At 42.7% G+C, this 21,289-nt stretch overlaps 1 protein-coding gene across 2 annotated transcripts in view; it reads left to right on the top strand.

The window, feature by feature from the left end:
• The window catches only part of fermt2 (FERM domain containing kindlin 2), a 39,412-nt gene extending 18,549 nt beyond the window's left edge, over positions 1-20,863 (top strand). Inside the window, exons 4-16 of one of the 2 annotated variants that reach the window (XM_070919871.1) lie at positions 2,688-2,816; positions 7,200-7,425; positions 7,592-7,694; positions 8,295-8,402; positions 11,007-11,141; positions 11,791-11,840; positions 12,466-12,590; positions 12,745-12,851; positions 12,945-13,163; positions 15,613-15,633; positions 17,045-17,169; positions 17,295-17,436; positions 18,336-20,863. In XM_070919871.1, coding sequence (XP_070775972.1) covers positions 2,688-2,816; positions 7,200-7,425; positions 7,592-7,694; positions 8,295-8,402; positions 11,007-11,141; positions 11,791-11,840; positions 12,466-12,590; positions 12,745-12,851; positions 12,945-13,163; positions 15,613-15,633; positions 17,045-17,169; positions 17,295-17,436; positions 18,336-18,509 — 1,664 coding nt within the window. In that variant the 3' untranslated portion in view covers positions 18,510-20,863. The remainder of the gene's footprint in view (positions 1-2,687; positions 2,817-7,199; positions 7,426-7,591; positions 7,695-8,294; positions 8,403-11,006; positions 11,142-11,790; positions 11,841-12,465; positions 12,591-12,744; positions 12,852-12,944; positions 13,164-15,612; positions 15,634-17,044; positions 17,170-17,294; positions 17,437-18,335) is intronic. The other variant, XM_070919870.1, reaches the window with a different exon arrangement.
• Positions 20,864-21,289: the final 426 nt, after the last annotated feature.

Genomic DNA, 21,289 nt, shown 5'->3' with positions numbered 1-21,289 from the left:
TCTTTACAAGCTGCTGTCATTTTTTCTTAAAGTTAGAGCAAAAAGTGCTCCATTTGTGTGCCTCATGTGATGGTGCTGAGTCATAGCATCGTTCAACTCACTCTAAATGCCAAAAATCTAACTTTACTGTACTCGTCATCAGCTAAATTCTTAAACCATAAAATATCCACGAATTTGTACATTCTTATTATCCGTTTCCCATCCAACTGAGACTGTGCATGAGTTATCGCTTACCCCTCGTTTTATTTACTCTTCCCGGGATCAAATGCTTGATTTATGGCTCCTGATTATTGATCAGTCAGCCTTGCGGCCCAATAATTACCTCCTCACAACATTGAGAAGTATACAGGGGGAAAACAGAAGGTGAAATCGCCTCCTCTTTAATTTTTTTGTCCATGTAGGGTCTTAAGCTGTTTGTACGGTAAACTTTAGTGCTGTAAAATTAGACTCTGACGGTGTTTGTGATTCTTCTGCGGCTGGCCTTACTCACTGCAGTGAATCATGTGTTCCGAGGAGTAGATCTTGCAAGCCCAGCTGGCTCTCGGTCAACCCCTCCTCTCTCCTCTGGCTCCAGTCCTGGTAACTGCCACAAGTCTGCAGGATGGAAGGTTGGGGTCTTATTGTCTAAGGTGTCATGGAAATCAACCAAGCTTTTGTAAGCACTCTAACCCTCTCTCGCCCTCCTGACACTGGCCACAAGTATGTGGTGAGTGCAGGAGCCGTCTTTCCCACCAGATCATGATTCTTAAATTATCACTATAAACATACAATTCAACACTCAACTGAGTATGTCAGCAGAAATTGACTGCAACGCTTGCCTGTCTAGTGTAGCTTTTCATGTATTTTCCCCTTAGTCTGATGTGGTCATCTTTACCTCTATGTTTTTGATGGTATTCATACTTCTGCAGACATTAGATCTCCATCATATCGACTACGCCTCTACTCTCTTCATGGGAGTGATGAAAAACGCATATCTGTCAATTTATTTACCCCACCCACCCATTTCCAACTTCTTTTATTCTCCAGGTGCTTAGGCACAACGATCCAGTAGAGGTGCCTAAATATTACTTTTATAGAAACTCTGATAATGATATTGGATCCTAAACCTGTCACAGAAAATAGATTTAATGTAAGTAATGGTTTTATGAAGATTTTGTGCCCAAAACCTTTGCTTTTGATAATATGTTAGGAGGCAAAAGTTCCATAGAAATAATTCATGAATGTTGGTTATATCAGTTTTATTGGTATCAGATTGATCTTGTTTGGTAGATGGGTAATATCTGCCCTATAGATAATTTCCTTGGTCTCGGTGAGGTCATAAGAATGAACAATGAAAGTGACATCGTAGTAAAATGCCACATGCCTCTGCAATGCCTCAGTGAAGAGGGAGCGACACAGTCCTACCCAGGTGCACACAGTTTGATACACACTTCACTGTGTGTATTGGCCTCCTCGCACGGCTCAGTGGGGCTAAAGCTCGGCAGCACGCCTGCAACTCACATGGCTGTATAAGGGCACAGGGATTGTGCTTCACCGCTGCAGCCGAGCGAGAACGAAGGAGGAGGGAGGCAGAGAGAGACGGAGAGAGCGAGGGTGAGCTCCCATCTGGTAGTTCTTAAAACTCCTGGAATGCTTTTGCTTTAGTTACACAAACCAAACAAGCTTTCTCACCAAGCCAGGACGTTCTCTCTCCCCTTCTGCTCGTGCTTTCCTCAAACACCCTCCGCGAGCTCTTCAATCAGTCTGCAGCACCTCTCCAATCCTTCATCTTTAAAACGTTAAAGAGAGATTTATTTCAGTGGATGTGAGAAAATGAACATTTTTACAACAGTCTTGCACAAAACAAAGCTAAAATAATGAAATAAAGCTCCCAAGTATCAGCTTGTTTAATTAATTTATATGGAATTTTGAGAAAATCATATCCAGCCGAGGATCCAGATGTGCTTGCTTCTAGACTAGCACCATCTATTCCAGTCCTGACACATTCTGGCCGTCTCACTACTACATCAGAACCATCCCAAGCCCATCTTAAAACATCACTGCAGTGCTGAGTGATGGTTCCCTGGCCTCCAAGCTCGAGGGAGGGAGAAGACGGGAGAGAAGCTGCTCTGTTTTAGTCATTATATTCAGTGTGGTGTCTTACTGTCTGATTGGGATTTTGTACACAGCTCACACACAGTTAGGATGTGGTTGTTTATTTCATTTAGTATCTTCAAGGATGAATTTTGTGAGAGATGTGCTATACCAATCCTTGCCAACAGCAACTGAAAACTGTTTTTTTTTGTGTGAGAGGAAAAGTCAGAGGAAGGAGGGTAAGAAGGAGATAGAGGTTGTGTCTGCCCTTTCTCAGCTGGGGATTACAGTTAAAGCAAGATTTGTTGGGGCCCAGAGAAAAGGGATTTGCAATTTTCCACCCCGCGTGTGCACAGCTGTCTACAATTCTTACCCATCTTTTCTGTCCCTTTTGCTTTCTCTTTCTCCTCCACTTCCAATCCAATGTCCCTGTATTCACCTATGTTACAGGTTCTACACATTGTCTTTGTGCCTTGCGAGAGGTCATGTGGTTTATTTGAAGCCTGTAGTTGAAACATCACAAATTACTGTATGTGTTTAGTGGCTTACTGACTTGTTTATGTGGCATCAAATGAACTTTCTTGCTCTCTCTCTCTCTCTCTCTCCCCCTCCAGATATCCGCCACCCAGAGGAGCTATCTCTACTGCGTAAGCCCCGTGATCCCAAGAAGAAGAAGAAAAAGTTGGAGGAGGCAGAGGAGGACGATCTGGAGCTGGAGGGCCCGCTGTTGACCCCTGGATCAGGTGAGCTGATGGATAGTAACTCCCACATGGAGATGAAGCACTTATGGCTCCAATGCACTTGTCACAGTGTTTGCTCTAAACATTTCAGCTGAATTTAAAAGGGTTCGTAGGAAGGAAGAATGGAATTTACACCAAATTTGGTAAACAAAGTGTTTTTACTTCACATGTTTAACTTATGAGTTGAAAGAGAAGTGTCTCATGCAAACTTAAATCTGTGCATTCAGTTTTTTTAGGTTCAAGATCTACTTTGAAGTAATTATGGAGCATTCGGTTTTATTTTTATATTTCATTTTGAAAAGTAATAATCTCGTTTCCCAGGCAGGTTGAATAGCAGGTTTCACTGGCCGCTGTAGAGCGCCTTCCATTCTTTTTTTTTTGTCTGATTGCGCTTGTGGTTCGAAAACCACTAAGATAACTCCAGATTGCTGCACCCTGCTTCTAGTGACCAAATATGAATGTGTGAGTTTGAGGCCTGCATGGGATCTACAGCCCTGGCTCCCAATTCCTTGGCAGGGAGGACGAAGAATGGTTGAGATTCCACACATAGTTGGTCACGCTGCCATTTTAAACCCAAACCAGGCTACATGACTGCAGCTATACTGGCCCTCCTCCCGCCAGTGATGGGAGAGTTACAGCCATGTGAGCAGGGAGGAGCAGAACAAAACAGACTGTGCTGCTGTCACAGAGTTAGCATTAACCAAAACTGCTAACACTATGAGACAGGGTGAATGGGACTCTTTGTGTGGTTTTGAGTCTCTTCTGCTCTGGCCTCTGGTCTGTCTGCTGGCTCCTTAGATTCAGCTCAGCATGCACATATACGCTCTCGTGTGAGGGTAAAGATGACCGAACAATCATTGTAAGCTTGGTGAACCATCACAATTCTCACATTCAAGAAAAACTAATTCTGCTGACGTGCTGATTTGCTTCACTGTGCAGCTAGCAGCAGATTAAGCTTCTACAGTATGTCCCCATATATAGTGATAGAAAATGCAAAAAGGAGCAACTTTCTATTTTTATGAGTAGCACATGATGATCACGCCCAAAGTTGCATCATTACATTTGAAGGGTGTGCAACGTAGATACATTTTGTTGTCAGCTGTGGTCACACTATTAGGTGGTGCAGAGAAACAGAGGTTCAGCAGGAATGTGCAGAATCTTTTTACTGTCAGCACTCTCCCTGTGTGTCTCTCTTGTGTGTGGGCACAAACACACACACACACTTGTTGCATCCTCCCTATCAGATCACATGCGACAGTCAGAGAGCATATTTCATGGCCAAGTTGTAAGGCGATCTGGCCCTCGTGGAGAAGGGCAGGCTTCTTAGCTCAGGTCTCCTGATAGAAATCACAAGGCTTAATCGAATAATCAATTAGTCAAATTGACAGGAAATTAATTGGCGACTGGTTTTTATAATCGATTAATAGTTTGTGTTTTTCAAGCAAGAAATGGCAAAAATTCACGGAATCCAGCTTTTCAAATGTAAATATTATCTGATTTTCTTGGCCTCCTACAATAGTAAACTAAATACTTTTGAGTTTGGGATTGTTGGTCAGAGAAAAGACATTTGAACATATCGCCTTGGACCCTTGAACTTCTGTAGATGAATCAATAATGTCAATAATCACTAGTTGCAGTTCTAATCATATTTTCTATCAGAATTTCTCCCAGTTATCTTAGCTTTAAAAGTCCCTTTGCCTTTACCTCACTATCTTTTTTTAATAACTTGTTTGTTAACTTGTAATTGATAATAAGGAATAAATTCCTTAATACATAGTAGCTCAGATACATAAAGTACAGAGTACGTACAGTGAGGTCCACCATGACCTCAGAATCGGACATGGATGGATGGCGAACACTAAGGTCTTAAGGAGTACATGACTAATTATTTCTACTTAAAGACTGGCAATCCTTTTCCAAAACCTCAACCTCTATTCTGAAATGTACCATTTAGGAAACTCTGTGTCCCCTCTCTGTCTGCGCCCCTCAGAATTGGTCATTTTGTTAGAAAAACCATGTTACTAATCCTCAGCTGTTGTCATGACTTAGACATGATGCGAGTCCATCGAGTCCCTCGGAGCCCACCACATCTTGACGTGCCTGTTGTATCTAATTATCTTTCCTGTCGGCATGGAGAATAACATACATCAGACGGCCAGTACTTTATATTTGTGCTGCAGTTTATAGATACAGGGCTGGGTCACATTGACCAACGCCTTGCCTGTGTTTTCAATCAGTCATGCTGTGTTGGATGGCTGTGAATGGGTGGATGGAAACGACAGAACCTCACTAGTCATTCCAGGGTGAGCTCCCTCTGCGAAGAGGCTAAACTGAGTCATCCACTCTGAGGCCAGCAGCTGGCAGTGCCCGTGGAAATGCCATGGATCTCCTCATACTTGTATTTCTCTACTTTTGTCTTTTCTCTTCGGTTTCCTCCTGTCCTTGTAGAGTTTTCTGCATCTTAAATCTGTCCACTTGATGGTGTTTGTTCCCATTCCACTTCTTCCACCTCTTTCCTGTCTTTCTTTCTCTTACTCTTTCTCTTTTCATCCTAGCCTCTGAGATAATATACATCGGACCTGTCAAAGGTAAGCTTCCCTCTTCCTCTGTCCTTTACTCTTCAGTGCTGCTTCCTCACCCTCGCCTTCCCCTTCCTCCCTACCACACCACCTCCCCCCCCCCCCCCCCCCCCCACACACACACACACACTCACAGCTGGAGTGTTGTGGTCACATGACATCTGCAACCTTTGGGACTAGCAGCCGAGTCATCTGACTGCTCCTCCAGAGGAAGTCAGCTGATTCGGGTGGTCACATGATAAAGGCTTTGCCTCTCATTAGAAATTAGCTCAAAGCTCACTTTTCCTTACAGCTACTCCAGGCCTGCTCACTGTGCCTGCTGACTGTTGTGCAGGATAGCTGATCACTTTTTAGCCCATGAAAGTGGTGGTTACGGAGATGGTCACAAGTAAATTATTATTAAACGTTTTTGTGTTTTTGCTATAACTTTTTATAGAAGTATCCTACGTACACCAAACAACCAATAGCCCACACAGAAGCTTTGTGTAAAAATCAAATCCACAAGAGACACTTTCATTTATTGACAACCCTCTCATGGTTTACTTCTAGTCTTAACAGCCCATGGTGGTCCAGCTCCATCCATCTAAGCCCTCTATGAATCCCCAGTGTGAAAGCATTAGGGAGTCAAGTCATGTTAACATTCTTTGTGCCTTTTCGCCTGTATTGGAGAGTCAGTAAACAGGATGGAGGGGGCCTAGTTGTGTTTTTAATGGGCTGCCATCTTTCACCTTATACATGGTCTCTCCGGATATTTTGGATTCCTCAAGAGACCCTATGGGAGATGGGAGTACTCTTCCTGACCTCATGAACTCAGCATTCAGGAAAAACCTTGAAGGAACCACTGAATAACCCCCCCCCCCCACACACACACACACACACACACACACACACACACACACACACACACACACACACACACACACACACACACACACACAAGGGATGGGTGGCCCTAGCCTGCACCCTGTTCTCATGACCTCATCTCGCAAACACAAACATACACGTGCACACTCACAAACACAAACCAAGCCCATTTCCTGATTTCAGAAGGGATTTAGCGGTTTAGCCAGTGTTGCTTCTTGACCTAGGCCCTGCAGAGGGAGAGAGGGAATGGGGTGGGGTGTGGGGCCAAAAATACTCCCACAAGGCCAGCCAACAGGAAATGCAAACAGCTTCACTTTGGTGAAGCCAAAAATCTATACAATTTTTAAAAAAAAAAAAAAAAAAAAAAAAATGTAAAAAGCAAAGCAATACATGTATTAGACCCCTTATTCAATGAGGACTTCGATAAAATATATTTTTTTTTTATGGATTTTATTCCAACCGTAACATGTTTTTGTTATAATCCACGTATCCTCCCATATCTTTTGCGCTCCCCCTCTCCTCTCTGTGGCGAGTCGTGCTATAGTTTGCTGTGTGCAGTGCATTCCTGCAGGTTTTTGACTGTGAGTAAGTGGGTGACCCCTGGTCATGTTCTGCAACATCTGCATGCTGATCCACATCAATCCTGCCATCCGCAGGAGGACATTGTTGAGGCCACTCATCTGCAAAGTGTGGGCTGGTAGTCACATGGTGTTGTTGACCGCTAGCTGGCCTGGCTAGGCTGCAAGTGTGTGTGTGCTTTTTGAAGTGTTCACCCCTTGATGCTGTTGATGGAGAGTATTTGCGAATGTGTGCACTTGCTTTTAAATGGGAGTATTCATTAGATTGTGTCAGTGTGTAAAACATTATGTATGTAATATTGTTCCTGTTTCTTTTTGGACTTCAGTGCACTATAAGGGACTAACTGATGGATGTGTGTTTTCAGGGAGCATCTACTCCAGTCCAGGCTTGTACAGTAAGACCATGACCCCCACCTATGACTCCAGGGATGGCAGCCCACTGTCGCCCACCACTGCTTGGTTCGGGGACAGTCCTCTCTCTGAGGGCAATCCCAGCATCCTCGCTGTCAGCCAGCCAATCTCCTCACCCGACATCCTGGTCAAACTCTACAAGCCCCAGTCCCTGCTGGACAAAGCCAAAATCAACCAGGGGTGAGATGAACTTTGCTTAGTGGTTTGTTGATTTGGTTAAACTGCTCATACTCAAAAATGCTGTGGTGGGATTTCAGTATATTTAGGGCTGTGCAGCTGATCAAAATACTTGCAAGAGGCTGCAGAGAGATTGTTTCAGAAGACTTTATTTTCACTGTCTGAACAGGTGGTTGGACTCATCCAGGTCTCTGATGGAGCAGGATGTAAAGGAGAATGAGGTGCTGCTGCTGAGGTTTAAATACCACAGTTTCTTTGACCTCAACCCTAAGGTACGTCCCACAGTCAGAAGAGTACAATTTCACCTTGCAAATGGAGTCCCTGAGGACATAGTGACTTATCATTTTATATGAAAAAAACAAACACCAGAGTTGTGTAATAGAGATCCTCACCAAGTGTCCTTTGTGTGCTCTACCAGCATACCTACTAAAACAGGCTGGTTAGTTAATGTGATTCTGGTCAAACACTAGAGTATTTTTAATAAGTTTAGGGATTTTAGCCTGTAAAGTTTACAATATATGACACACAAAGGGGATTTTTACACATCAAAGTTTGTTTGTATGTCTTGGGGAGTACCACTGCATATGTGAAAAAGTTGAAAAAGTGATGTTACTTGAGACAGTTTATCAGATTTCTGACCAAACCAAACGGTCTCAATATCATGTTGCAATGCTAAATGGTGCAGTACTCTTCTAAGTAGAGTATTTGAAAGTCAATGGACAACAGTCATGATGCCATTAACCACATATAACTTCAAACTAGTGCTTCACCCAAATCTGGTTGTGTCCTGTGTCTATTTTGTATTTGCGTGAGTCTGTGTTTATTCACTGTGTTTGTATGCATGTCACCCTCTGTGACAAACCCCTCCACAGTATGATGCCATCCGAGTGAACCAGCTCTATGAACAGTCCAAGTGGGCCATCCTGCTGGAGGAAATTGAGTGCACCGAGGAGGAAATGATGATGTTTGCTGCCCTGCAGGTAAAGAGACTGTGTGTGCGCCTGATCTTAATTTTCCTGTTTCAGCATTGTTTTGTCAGGGCCTGAAATTTGAAGACCTGCAGTCTTCTTTTCATTGGGCAATGGGCACATTGCCTTCTCAACCGCAAGCTAATGAATTGGATGGGCCGCCAGCCCAGAGCTGAGCCATATGGCTGCCAGTTCTGCTGCAGCAAGCATACTAAAACTTGGCTATTATACACTGATGCAGAATGGGTTAATGGGGGCATTATCACACATATCCCCATTGGGCAATCAATTCCCTTTATTTCTGGCTCATAGTTCATAGAAAAAGGGAGTCTTTAGGCTTTTGAACAAAAAACATCTTATGAATAATCAATTATAATTAACTTGGAAGACATTAATGTACTTCACTCTGTTTAACTACGTGAGGTAAGTGTCACTTTGAATACCTGTAAACCAGGCCAATGATCCGTCAAACGTGATGTTTTATATATTATATTCTAATTTTCATGAATGTTCTTGTCGGTATACGATAATATATATACAATGTGTGCATACTGGGCCAAGACTATTAGCTTTATGTGAGTAATTTCTGCAAATTTTGAGACAACTTGAGCCACTGACGGCATCAGACACAAGAGGAGATATGTAGAGCAGTGGAAGTGATATACAGATGTGAGCCCCTTTAGCCCCCTCAGGTAGCCCCCTGTAGTCTGGGGGTGGTGCCCCTTCTATTTCTGACTCTCATAAACTGTGGGTGCCAAGACCTGAGGACGCCACCCTGTCCTCACCCCCGAGGTAATTATAGAGCATCCCGGGCCACAGGACCCAGTGCCTCGGCCCAGACCACCCACCCCCCACAAGACACTGTCTCATAGACCTGCTCACATTCCTCTAAAAGCCCTCTTACACTCAGAGGTGTTAGGTGCGTTTCATCTGACTGGTTATTATTACACTTTACTGTTTTTTTGTTACTCTTCCTGAGAGAGATACTAATCTGAGTTGGGTGTTTAGACTGGTGGCTCTGTCGCTACCTGTCTGTTAGCACTTTGGTAGCTACTACTATGTTTCAGCTGGGTTGTATGAGCTCAGAGTTTTTGGCTAAGGTTTCACTGGTGAGAGTGGATACACAGAAGCTAAATAAAGAGCGGTGATTGTCCACATCCAGTATGTTGCTGGCTTGTGTTAGCATGCTATAACCTGGACGTTTTACTTTGGCATGTACGTAGAAATTAGGTAATCAGGAGTCAAGAGCAGTGACCGACCTCATAGTCATCGACTTGGGCCACAGGTTGTACTTTGTACCTCAGCCGATAAACACATGCGCTCAGCCGCTTATGCGCACAAACAGGAAACAAACCCCCTTCAGTGTTGCAGTTTTTAAAAGACTGTCAGGGTGGAAGTGGAGTGTCACGGTGAGCCCTTTGTCCCACATTCTGTAACCTTAGCTGGCTAAAGCCTCACATGTCTCTCTCAAACTCTGCCTCTGTATCTTTCACTCTCTCGACAGCTGTTCATTCATATATTGGTGGGGGGTTGTTGATGGGTTGACATTATAAATACCATTTGTCAACAAGTCGTATTTAGTGTCTGTGACTCACACTAAGCGGGAAACACTGTCAGGTTTTCAGTAATGGCCACATCCTGATGAATTGGTGTTTCCAGTGTTACTGCACAAGAACGCACAGTCTCTTATCCCATCCTATTGGCCCTGTCTCACATATGTTCCCAGTAAAAATACTTTCATCGCATGTTACAGTTCCAAGACGTGCTGAGAACACATTGTCCAAACCATACCACTTATATCTTGGTGAATCATCACCAGTCACTTCATCCTCTCCTCATTTTGAAAGTCTCCTCATCTTCATCTCCTTCAAAGATAAAAGTCATTGTTTTATCACTGGTTAACTTGACGGTGCACACTGGCAGCACTTGCTAACATAAATGCCAACACATCTTAAAGTATTTATGTGGCAATAATCACAGACCAATTCACTGTTTATAAGACGAAGTTGGAGGGTTTATGCACCGGTAGCACACATAGCAGGAAACTTTATAGAAATCAGCAAAACTCTCGGCGAAGGTGTTTGAACAGCTAACAATTACTAGCAAAATCTTTCAAACTCCCTTCTTCCTCTACTTTAAGTCCATCTCTGGCACTTGTTGTTTTTGTTTTTTTGTTAATCTGGTGGATGGAAACATACTGTAACTGTAAGATTGTAGGTTTTAACAGTAAGCTGAAAGGATAAGACTTTGAAACATTGTCCACAGCGGCACAGACCTTGCTCCAACTAGCTTCTTCTCTAAAACGTCTGGTGAAGTGCATACTGTACATGTGTGTCTAAAAGGAGGATGTTAAGAAAAGCATTCTTAAATTCCTCTGTATGTAACTGGTACATATGTAGGACCGAGAAGGCTAGAAACACAGGGATAATTAAATTGATGATTTCTAGACCATGAAAAGGTTTGGAGTTTGACCAAAGTGAAAAATTATAGAATAATATACTCACTTTGCCCACAGAATTCATGTAGTTGTGGACTTGTTGTCTTGGACCATACTGTGATATGGTTAAGTCTTATGGTGAAGATATTAAAAACTGTGAATCTCTTTCTTTTCCTCAGTACCACATCAACAAGCTGTCAATCATGTCTTCAGACAACCACATGAACAACAGTGAGAAGGAGGTGGATGAGGTGGATGCAGCCCTGTCAGACCTGGAGATTACTCTGGAGGGAGGGAAGACGTCCAACACACTGGTACAACAGCACTGCCACAGCTTCACATTCACTACAGGAAATACGCGTTGGTTGTGGATTACATGCACTGGGCTTGTCCAAGTTTTTTTTTTTTTATCCATCATTATGTGAATTTATTTTCCCAATTGTAGCAGCTTGGCAGTGTGCTTAGTCCTTTGTTTCCCTACTGTATTCTGATGACGTCTCCTTTCATCGGCGGTATTAAACAGGAGCGGAAACCTACACATAGACACTGTACACAGACCCAGGGGAGGGGAAATCACAATGGATTTCACTGGAAGTGCAAAATCTCACACTGTTATTTATGAAGCCTGCATCTGACAAAGGACTGTGGGTGTGAGATATGTGACACTTGAACAAACCCAAAAAAGGCTGCACGTTACATGGTTACGTTGAAAATATGTGTCCATTATTACAGCAGCCCCGCCTTAAGAACTTGTTACGTTTTTACAGCTTATCAGAGGAAACTGAACTTTGAGATATTGCATAAGAAGTGTTGTCTTTAGCATACTCTACTGAGCAGTGACATTGAAAATGTACAAAGTTGAGCCTGAGGTCATTGTTTTGCTTATATTTAACCATGTTCTTATTCTTTTATATTGAAATCTCCCAGGTTTATACTAACAATGGGTTTTTCCCTTCCTCCTAGGGTGACATCACATCTATTCCTGAACTAGCAGACTATGTCAAAGTCTTCAAGTAAGTCCACATCCAGAGCTACCTGATCCTGCAAGATCACATGCACTTTCACTGGTATCAAAAACGTTAACAACTGTGCATGAGTGCGTGCAAAGATTGCAGATTGGAAAGATGTTGAGTCTATGAGAGAACCAGGAAATAACGTTTTCTGGCTAAATAAGAGAGCTGTTGTCTGGTTTGCATCAGTGTAATAGGCTGCATTGTTTGCCAAAGGACATTTGCAGGCTGAGCTTTCAGTTTAGCTTTTCAAAGTGATTACAGTTGGAGCAAGCATATATTTAACCATATTCATTTTTGGCATTAAGCCTTTGCTGACAGGCAGGTGGCCCCTGGGGTGGTTGTCTCATAAAATGTATAAACCTTGCGAGGGGGGGTATGATATCAAGAGGCATTTCCTCTTTAATGGTTTTCCATAAATGTTCACGTCCAGTGCTGGCTCCTTTCTTCACCTTGCTGACTTTGTACTTGGAGAGGCTCTCGCTCTTTTTCTCCTCTCCCCTTTGTACTCACTTGTGCTCTCCCCTCCCCCACTCTCCCTCTTGACCACTAATAAAGAAAATGGGTGTTTTTTTTTCCATCTGAAGTCTTGACATTTCTCCCTGTGTCTGTTTTATATATTTTCCAGACCCAAGAAACTGACACTGAAAGGCTATAAGCAGTACTGGTGCACATTCAAGGATATCACAATTTCCTGTTACAAGAGTAAAGAGGAGGCACATGGGACACCTGCACACCAAATGAATCTTAGAGGTGCAAACACACAAAAGATGTCATTTCATGCTAATGCAAGAATGTAATGCGTTATTTTTCAGCTGCAAGTAGTTTTATTTTTGGTGGTGTGTCTAAAGAATGAGTGCGACCTGTGACCTCTTCTTCCTCTCTGCACTTTGGCCTCCATGTGTAGGTTGTGAGGTAACTCCAGATGTTAACATCTCGGGTCAGAAATTCAACATCAAGTTGCTAATCCCCGTGGCTGATGGCATGAATGAGATCTGGCTTCGGTGTGACACGGTAAGACTGAAGTCTTAGTTCACCATTTATGATCATTTCTTGTCCTTTTTTTTGACAGCTTTTTAATGATCAGCATTTGACTTTCTTCTCCAGGAGAAACAGTATGCCCACTGGATGGCTGCATGTCGCTTGGCCTCCAAAGGGAAGACCATGGCCGACAGCTCTTACAACCTGGAGGTCCAGAACATTCTGTCCTTCCTCAAGATGCAACACATGAACCCTGACCCTCAGTTCATTGAGCCAATCACCACCGATATCAACCCAGAATGCCTGGTGTCCCCACGCTATCTGAAGAAGTACAAGAACAAGCAGGTAAGCCAACCTGTGAACGCTCTGCAGGCTGTAGTTGCAGCATGGAAGGTGAAGTGTGTAGTTACAAAGAGACAGAATAAGGAAGATGACTATCTGGTCAAATGTGTATTTTGTAGGAGGTTGTTTACTTGTTTGATGAGTGGGTTGTGGAGTTAGATGAAGCAGCGTCTGATGCTTCCCAGATGGGTGCCTCCTGGCATCAGGCTTGTCTTGCATCGGAATGTAGCCTCCCTCTACTCCCCCTCCTTTACTCTCCTCCTCTTCTCTCTGTTCCTGCTCCCCACCCCCCCTCTGTCCGAGGGGAAATCAGGACAGCAGCAAACATCTTATTAACCAAGTGTAAAATGTAAGCATTAAGAATTAATTAAATATCTTGCAAACATTAGGAAAAGTCTACAATGTGTCCTGCAGATTTGCATGTAAGCAACAGGCTGGTGTGTGTACAATGGAACAGCTGAGCACACGGCTGCCATAGCTGTGTTAGTTCGGGATGGGTGAGGGAGGTGGGGAAGGTGGGGGGGGGGGGGGGGGGGGGTTTCCTCCCCATAGCTTACTCAGTCGATGTGGTTTTGTTTAAGTTGTAGTACAAAAGGGGAATGTTGCTAGGGGGGCAGAGGGATGTTGGGAGGGTGCTGGAGGGTGATGACTCAGAAATGGTCTGAGCCATTGCCTGAAATATACTGGATGTCTAGAGAGAGAGGTAGACAGGAAGATAGAGTCAGGTCCTGTAAATGTGTGTCACCAGGGCTCAAAGTTCTTCTAGTGGGCCACAATACAAACCAGGCTTGTTCTTTGTCTCATATAGGAGAGCTGTCACAGGTTAATCTCAGGCGTCACTGTTCATAACTGTAGTTCCCTGCACAGCGCTGCTAAAAATGAGAATTAACCTCAAATTACAGAAGTGCCAAATAAAGTTTCAGTTCTCACTTTCTCCCTTTGTAGGCTTGTCAGGAAATCCCTGAAACATAGTTGGGGTCAATAACATGAAATTATTTCACCATGTCTACTAGAAAAGCCTATTCGCCAAACCTGAGGATTGACCAATCCATGTTCAAGTGAAAAAAAAAAAAGGGTCACGAGGCCAGATTACCTGATGCATGTCGACCCATTTAGACCAGCCAACTGGTGGGTTTAACCCATGTCATTGTGTTGGTCTGAAAGAGAGAGAAGTCCTGGTCCAGCTTCTGTTCCACTAGTGTTTGGATCTCTGTATACTGTACTTTGCTATAGAAGGTCTCTTTCATTAGTTTTCCTGGAAAGCTGAAACATGATACTGAGGTTCCAATAATACATTAAAAGACTGTGCTGGACAGTGGTATTTTAGCTGCTCATCATTTTAATCACGATGAAACCATATGCGGGCTATCAAAACCTCATGGGAGCTGTAATTATTGAATGCTGACAGAATCATCGTTGTTTTATCTTTTGTCTGTTGCAAAGTCACTGTCCACTGACATATTTTCTTTAGAACATGGACAGAAAACTCAGGCAGGGGCAGGACTAAGACTTTTAAGAGCATTAGCCCAGCTGTGGTTTTTTCTGGTCCAGCTCCAATCTCACTCACAATTCCAGTCTGATAGGGGGGTATCCCCAGGCACAACATGAAAGAGTAGTGGCTTATGTACAGTATGTGTATGTGCCCGTGCACTCACGCACATTTGTACTCATGTAGTGGGTGTGGGGCGTCAGGAAATGAGCCGTGCCTGGGAATGCTGCGCGGGAAAACTGTCTGGGAAAGGCCCAGCTCAGTCAGCTGCGACCCCTCCCCATCTCCCTTAAACTGGACTTCCTGTTGCGAGACAGGGCCGAGGAGACTTCCGTGCTGCAGCTCCCAGCGGATACACACATAGGAATTTTTTGATTACTTGGACTAATGTGGTCTCTGGCCAAATCTATAAATTTACATAAGAGAAAACAAACACTAAAGTCACGATGATAAAGTCCTGGAGTATAGAGACATGGCCCTCATACATCTCCCAAAGTGTGCTGCTTGGTACACGCTGCCATCTTGTGGATGAAAGGGGAATCACAGCGAAGCAGTGTAATTATTTTAATGGCTCATTGTGAAAGTCTGTTAAGAATAAACAGATATTATCTGGACCTGAAATGTATAGTTCCAGTGCCCACTTCCTTCATGTGAAACCACACAAATGTTGTGTAACCTCCCTCTTCTCTCTTATAAATGACACATTGTCTGACTGCTGCTGAACTCTCTCTCCCTCTTGTGGGTGAATACTGCATGACCCCCAGACTCCACAGCCCCCTCTCCCCACTTTGTTTCTTTTATTACAATAATGGCCTCCTACTTTATTGTTTTGATCTTTCCTCCCTCGACACTGATCTTACTTGCTTGTTCTCTTTGTCCAATCTCTTCTTTCTTTTCTCTCTTCTTGTATGCATCTGCTTCATTCCTCTGTGTCCCTCTCCCATCCCCACCTCCCACCTTCAGCCAGGCTATATCAGGGACTTGGTAAGTTGAGTTATGTGCATGATTGTATAAACACTCTGTCCGGGTTGCACCTAACCAACAGTGGTGCAGCTGTATAACATGTCATAGTGGCTGGTAGTCACAGTAGAATAGATAGAATCCGTCTTGTTAGTTCATGTTTGTTATTTGTCGTTAGCGCTAATGTTTCCAGGGTGCCATAAGGTCAAAATGACACATAATTCTATTGACACTTTGGGGCATCTGCATTGTGTTTGTATTTTTCTTACATTACCGGTAGGTACAAGCAGTGATGATACAAAACATAAAGTTAAAAGTTTATGGAACTTGTACAAAAAAAGAAGAACATGCGAAAACACCTGCATGGTCGACTTATTTTACTGAACATAAAAGTCAACATTTCATGAAAGAATAAGGGAAGTTTTAATGCATTTTTGAATTATGTTTTTTACTTTTCTGTCTATATAATATGAAACGCAGAGACTAGAAACGTAAGTGAGCCATCACAGTGAAGCTCTTTATTTTTGTTGTTGTTATTTTATTGTAGTGCTGTTGAACGGGGACTGCTGAATTGTTTTTGTGTTGCTGCTTTTAGCTGAGACAAATTGCTTCTGCAACGGCAACAAAATTATCAATCTCATCGATCAATTCCTGACACCCGTATTTGCTTTGGCTTTTTTATTTGAAATTAGATTTCAAGAATGCAAGGCTAATCGGTAGCTGACTGTAGCATATGGGAGGGAGTTAACTGTGATGGATTACTTATTTCAGAAAATGCACATGTCTCTATTAGCTGATTTCTATGAACTGAAACCATTGGTAACCTCGAGGGTAGGAAAACTCTCATAATTCTTTAACATGCTTTAGAAAATGGTCAGCTGTAAGTAAACAGACAGAGATGGCAGAACCCTCATCTTAGACAGCAGGTCACTTGGATGTTACGCTGCTCTTCCAGATGAATTCTTTCAATACAATTTTGGGCTGCAGTTCTATAAAGGATTTAGTGACAGCAGGGGAATACACACACGTATGCACACACACACACACACACACACACACACACACACACACACACACACACACACACACACACACACACACACAGGAAGCTTCCCGTGGCTCATTAACCGTAGTCTGGCTTCTCAGGGGGCTCATAGGTTTATATTTGTTTGTCTGTCTGTTTTGTAGCTGTGTGAAGTAGACTATGACAGCTCTCTGGTTATTGGCTGACACTGTGTGTGCTGATGGCTATATGGAGTTAGCCACAGCTTGTTTATGCATTGGGTGTGTTTTTTGTGTGTGTGGATTTGGGTGCATCGGGTGGTTGATGTGTGGTGATGGGATGCATTTGTTTACTGTGGACAGTGTGTTAGTGTTTGCCGTGACTCAAACGGTGGGAACAGAAAAGTCAAATGTGTGATTGTGTATTTGTCAGATTTCCGCCCGGATCCTTGAAGCCCACCAGAATGTGGCCCAGATGAGTCTCATCGAGGCCAAGATGCGCTTCATACAGGCGTGGCAGTCCCTGCCTGAGTTTGGAATCACTCATTTCCTTGCCAAGTAAGTATCAAGTGACATCTCCGTCACCCACTCTCTCAGTTTTATGTGCTGAGAGTGACTCATATTGTCATTTGATCTACACACTTTCATTTCACAGTGGATTCCCTTCTTCTCCTCTTCTGCAGGTTCCAGGGTGGGAAGCGGGAGGAGCTGATCGGCATCACTTACAACCGTTTGATCCGGATGGATGCCAGCACTGGAGATGCTATCAAGACCTGGCGCTTCAGCAACATGAAACAGTGGAACGTCAACTGGGAGATCAAGATGGTAGGGAACTCATTGAATATGACAATTTTGATATAATAGGTTTTCCTTAAATATTATTTTATTGCTTGCAGCCTATTGTCAATCAGAGTGTTGGAAGTCAATGTTTTAGAGCTGAAGCACTTAGTTGGTTAAAGGTGAATTTGTTGTATGAAGCCGTTTGTGGCTCCAGAGGGAGCTGCGATAAATTACCTCATCGGTTAAGGTTGAAGGCTACAAGTTAGAAAATGAAAACAATCTGGGGGTGTGGAGTTAGAAAGAAGTGAGCTTACAGACCTCTGTAGCCCGCTCCTCATCTCTGCTTGAGGCTAGCGGTTTGAGGCTACATTAGCCGCTACTAGCATAACACACCCAAAATCTCCAGCTGGACTGTTGGTGGCCAAGCTGCATTGTGGGTAATGTAGGTATATGGTTCTGCTGCATTGATTTTGATGCTTTTTGTTTGAAATTGTCCATTGTGAGTCCAACACGCCCTGTAAGAGTGCTATGCTAAATCTCTTGGAGAACTCTTTTAAGCAATTAGTAGATTATCAACAAGCTAAACAAAAATGTACTGGTGCCAGCTTGTGAGGGGCGTTTCACAGACCAAACGATCAATTGATTAATCTCTAAAAGAATTGGCTGACTTAATTGATTATGAAAATAATCATTAGTTGCAGTCAGCCCTTCAGTTGATTGTAGCACTAAAAGCAATGAGCTAATAGCATCTGAAAGCTGCATAGAGCTGCACAGCTGGCTGTTTGAATCTGCAGCACTTCTATCACACTAGGGAAACATAGGGCGTCAGAAATAACCAGGTAGCTGTTTTGTACATTATACATTCTGCAGTACATCACCAACATGATTACATTTCACCGGTTTTCATGGAAGCAGGACTGATGTGCTTTGCTCTGTGTGCTCAGGTCACAGTGGAATTTGCAGACGAGCCCAGTCTCTCCTTCATCTGTGCCGAGGTGGACTGCAAGGTGGTCCACGAGTTCATCGGTGGCTACATCTTTCTGTCCACACGTGCCAAGGACCAGAACGAGTCTCTAGATGAGGAGATGTTCTATAAGCTGACCAGCGGCTGGGTCTGAGCCCCCCCCCCTCCCCAAACCACCAGGGGTCAACGATTGTAGGTCAGGGGCCAGGAGGGGAGTGGCTGGGGGGTGGAACCACAGTATATGGGGTTTATTTTATTCTACTATTTCTCAGTCTTTTTAAGTGTTCGGAGCTGTGCTGAGGAGTCCAGAACAGCACTACTATTGCCATGGCTGACACCGTTTTTATTGTTATAGGGTTTTTTTGCATTAACGCTGACAAGGTCATTTGTTACAACACTAATATTCTGGTAAATACAGTCCAGATGAACTTTTGAACGTACGCTCCTGTGGTTGAACAGAAGCCTTACACAAACATGAACCGGGAAGTCTCTCTTGTTTTTCCTACGAGCACCTGCCCCCTCTCCTCCTGGACTGATGGCCATCAATTTACGTCCATGACAACCCTTTAAAACCAATCAAATGCCAGATTTAATCCCAAAGAATCTTTTCCTCTTCACTATTTCTCTCACTGTCTTTTTTTTCCCTCTGTATTTCTTCTCGAACTGGACTAAAGGAGCTGACATCAAACTGTCATTAAAACATATTGTAATCGTGGTGGCACAGATACCTAAAGTTATATCGAATTATTTATCCTAAAAGACGGACTTTTCAAAGAGTCCAATCAAAAGGGTATCTGTCAACAGCAGTGGCCACTGATCGCAGCACTACATGTCCATCCTGTCCACTCTCTGAAGGGTTTAATCTCTTTGAAGTCACATGTAAGCACTTCTACAGTATACAGTCCGTGTTTTTGAATAAGCTGTTGTTAAATTTCCTTTTGCTTTTGATGTCTGTTGTCTTTGTTTCGGAGCTCGTCCAGAGTGATAGTCCCCTCTGTGCCGAGTCTCTCCATTGAAATCTCATTGTATTAGCTGACAGGTGTGACATTGAGAGTTTTGTTTTTATATTTAACAGACTGCTAATAGTGAGCGTGTCTGAAAATACACTACAGTTCAGTGCACTGGGATGAGTGTCCTGTGGGTTTGAAAATCTCTTCCAACTGATGTAAATGTCCTTACTGCAAAATTCATTCTCCTGTTGAACTAAGGTAGATTACTAATGTCACAAGGTATCACGAGTCCATTTAAAATATCTCATCCTCTTGTTTTTAAAAATATTTGAAGACTCAGCATGAAGTTGCATGACTTTTCAAGATGTCTGTTATCTTTTGCCAACTTTAGGCAGGCAAGGAGTTTTCATCTTCTGACCTGGAAGTGCGCATTCAAACATTATGTGCCAAAGTGCATTTATATTTTGCCAAACACATCTGTTTCTGGCTGCTGTTCTGACCACAGTTATAAGTTGCTGAATCTCAACAGCATGTTTGAAATTGCATCCAGAGATTTGAACCCCCTGACATCTCATTGCTAAGCGTACACTACATAACAGGAGGGGATCATCGCTCCCTTGTTCCACCTTTTACTTTACTGCCATTCTGTTTCTCACACCATTTAGTATTGTTGTTATTATTATTATTATTATTATAACTTTTGTCATTACACACCAGCAAAAGGTCACAGAGTTTGAAGAAAGAATATGCAACGTGTTTTTTTTTCTTCTGTCCTCAGTATGAAGGATCAGTAAATGAAGTATTATTTTTTTGTAACTAATGTAAAAACACAAACATTTTATAATATTGTACAGTTTCTTTTCTGCTTTTTGGGGTTTGGAAGCTTTTCCTTTCAGTAAAGAGGGGGGAAGCCATCTGTCAACATGTGTAGTATTCAGAATTATGCCTGCTTATGTTGTGGTCTTACTGAGTTTTCAGATGAAGATATATATGAATATATATGAAGATAACACTAGTCTCAAACTCCAGGTTTGATTAAGATATTTGTCGAGTACATATTATATATATATTTTTTAAATACAGATACGTATGCCTTTTTCATGTGCTCGCATTTCTGCTTCCTTTTATTGATTTTCTTCTTTCTATTCTACCACTTGTGGATCGTAATGTCCTTTCATGGCCCTGCGTTGTGTTTTTAGCTCATTCTTTAGACTTACAGTGATACTTAATGTGCTTCTCTTTTTTTTTTGCTGCAAATTTGATTTGCTCAGCGCCTTTTTAAACTACTTCACTTATTTGTCTGGTTTTGTCACAACTGAAGTGTGCCATTTAATAATGTCCATATGAAGGAGACCCACTTTGTTTAGACCCTGGAGTTTGAGACAAATCAGCAAAAGTGAACAGAGGTAAGAGAAAAAACGAAGCCTAGTCTGTTTTTATTTTCTCTGATGTTGTTTTTGTTTGCCTCCAGTGTCAGGAGCAGCGGTGCATGTCCTGCTGTTCTGTTTTCTGACTGTAAAAAAATGCATTTATTTTAAAAAATAAAGTAATTTTTATTTAAAAACAGAGTCTTCTGTCTTTCATTTGCCCTAATGCAGGATGTCTTAAGGGATAAGGCTGGTGTGATTCTACATTTACTTGTTGACAAGTCCGGAAGACCAAAACCAACAATGCTGTGCTGACAAACCAACATTGTCTGTGGCACTCATCCCCAAGCCCGTTCAATCCTGCTAAAGATGTAAATCTTAAAATGTGAGATACAAAAATATAGGCTCAGTAATTTCCTAAAACAACTGGGTACTATAGTTTTCAGCAGATGTTACCCAAACAGGAGTAATGTTTTCAGCCTCAATACAAATTTAGTGTGCGAGTGAGTAATTACAGCAGCAGGATGTATGTGAGCTTGCCCATGTTTATGGTAATGAAGAAACACACCACCCAAAGCAAGTTTTTTACGTTTACATTTTTACATCAATGAAGGCCT

The sequence above is a fragment of the Enoplosus armatus genome, chromosome 15 (assembly GCF_043641665.1).
Source record: "Enoplosus armatus isolate fEnoArm2 chromosome 15, fEnoArm2.hap1, whole genome shotgun sequence".
NCBI classification, from domain to species: domain Eukaryota; kingdom Metazoa; phylum Chordata; class Actinopteri; order Centrarchiformes; family Enoplosidae; genus Enoplosus; species Enoplosus armatus.
The sequence above is the reverse complement of the archived record's forward strand: the minus strand, read 5'-3'. Positions and strand labels throughout refer to the sequence as shown.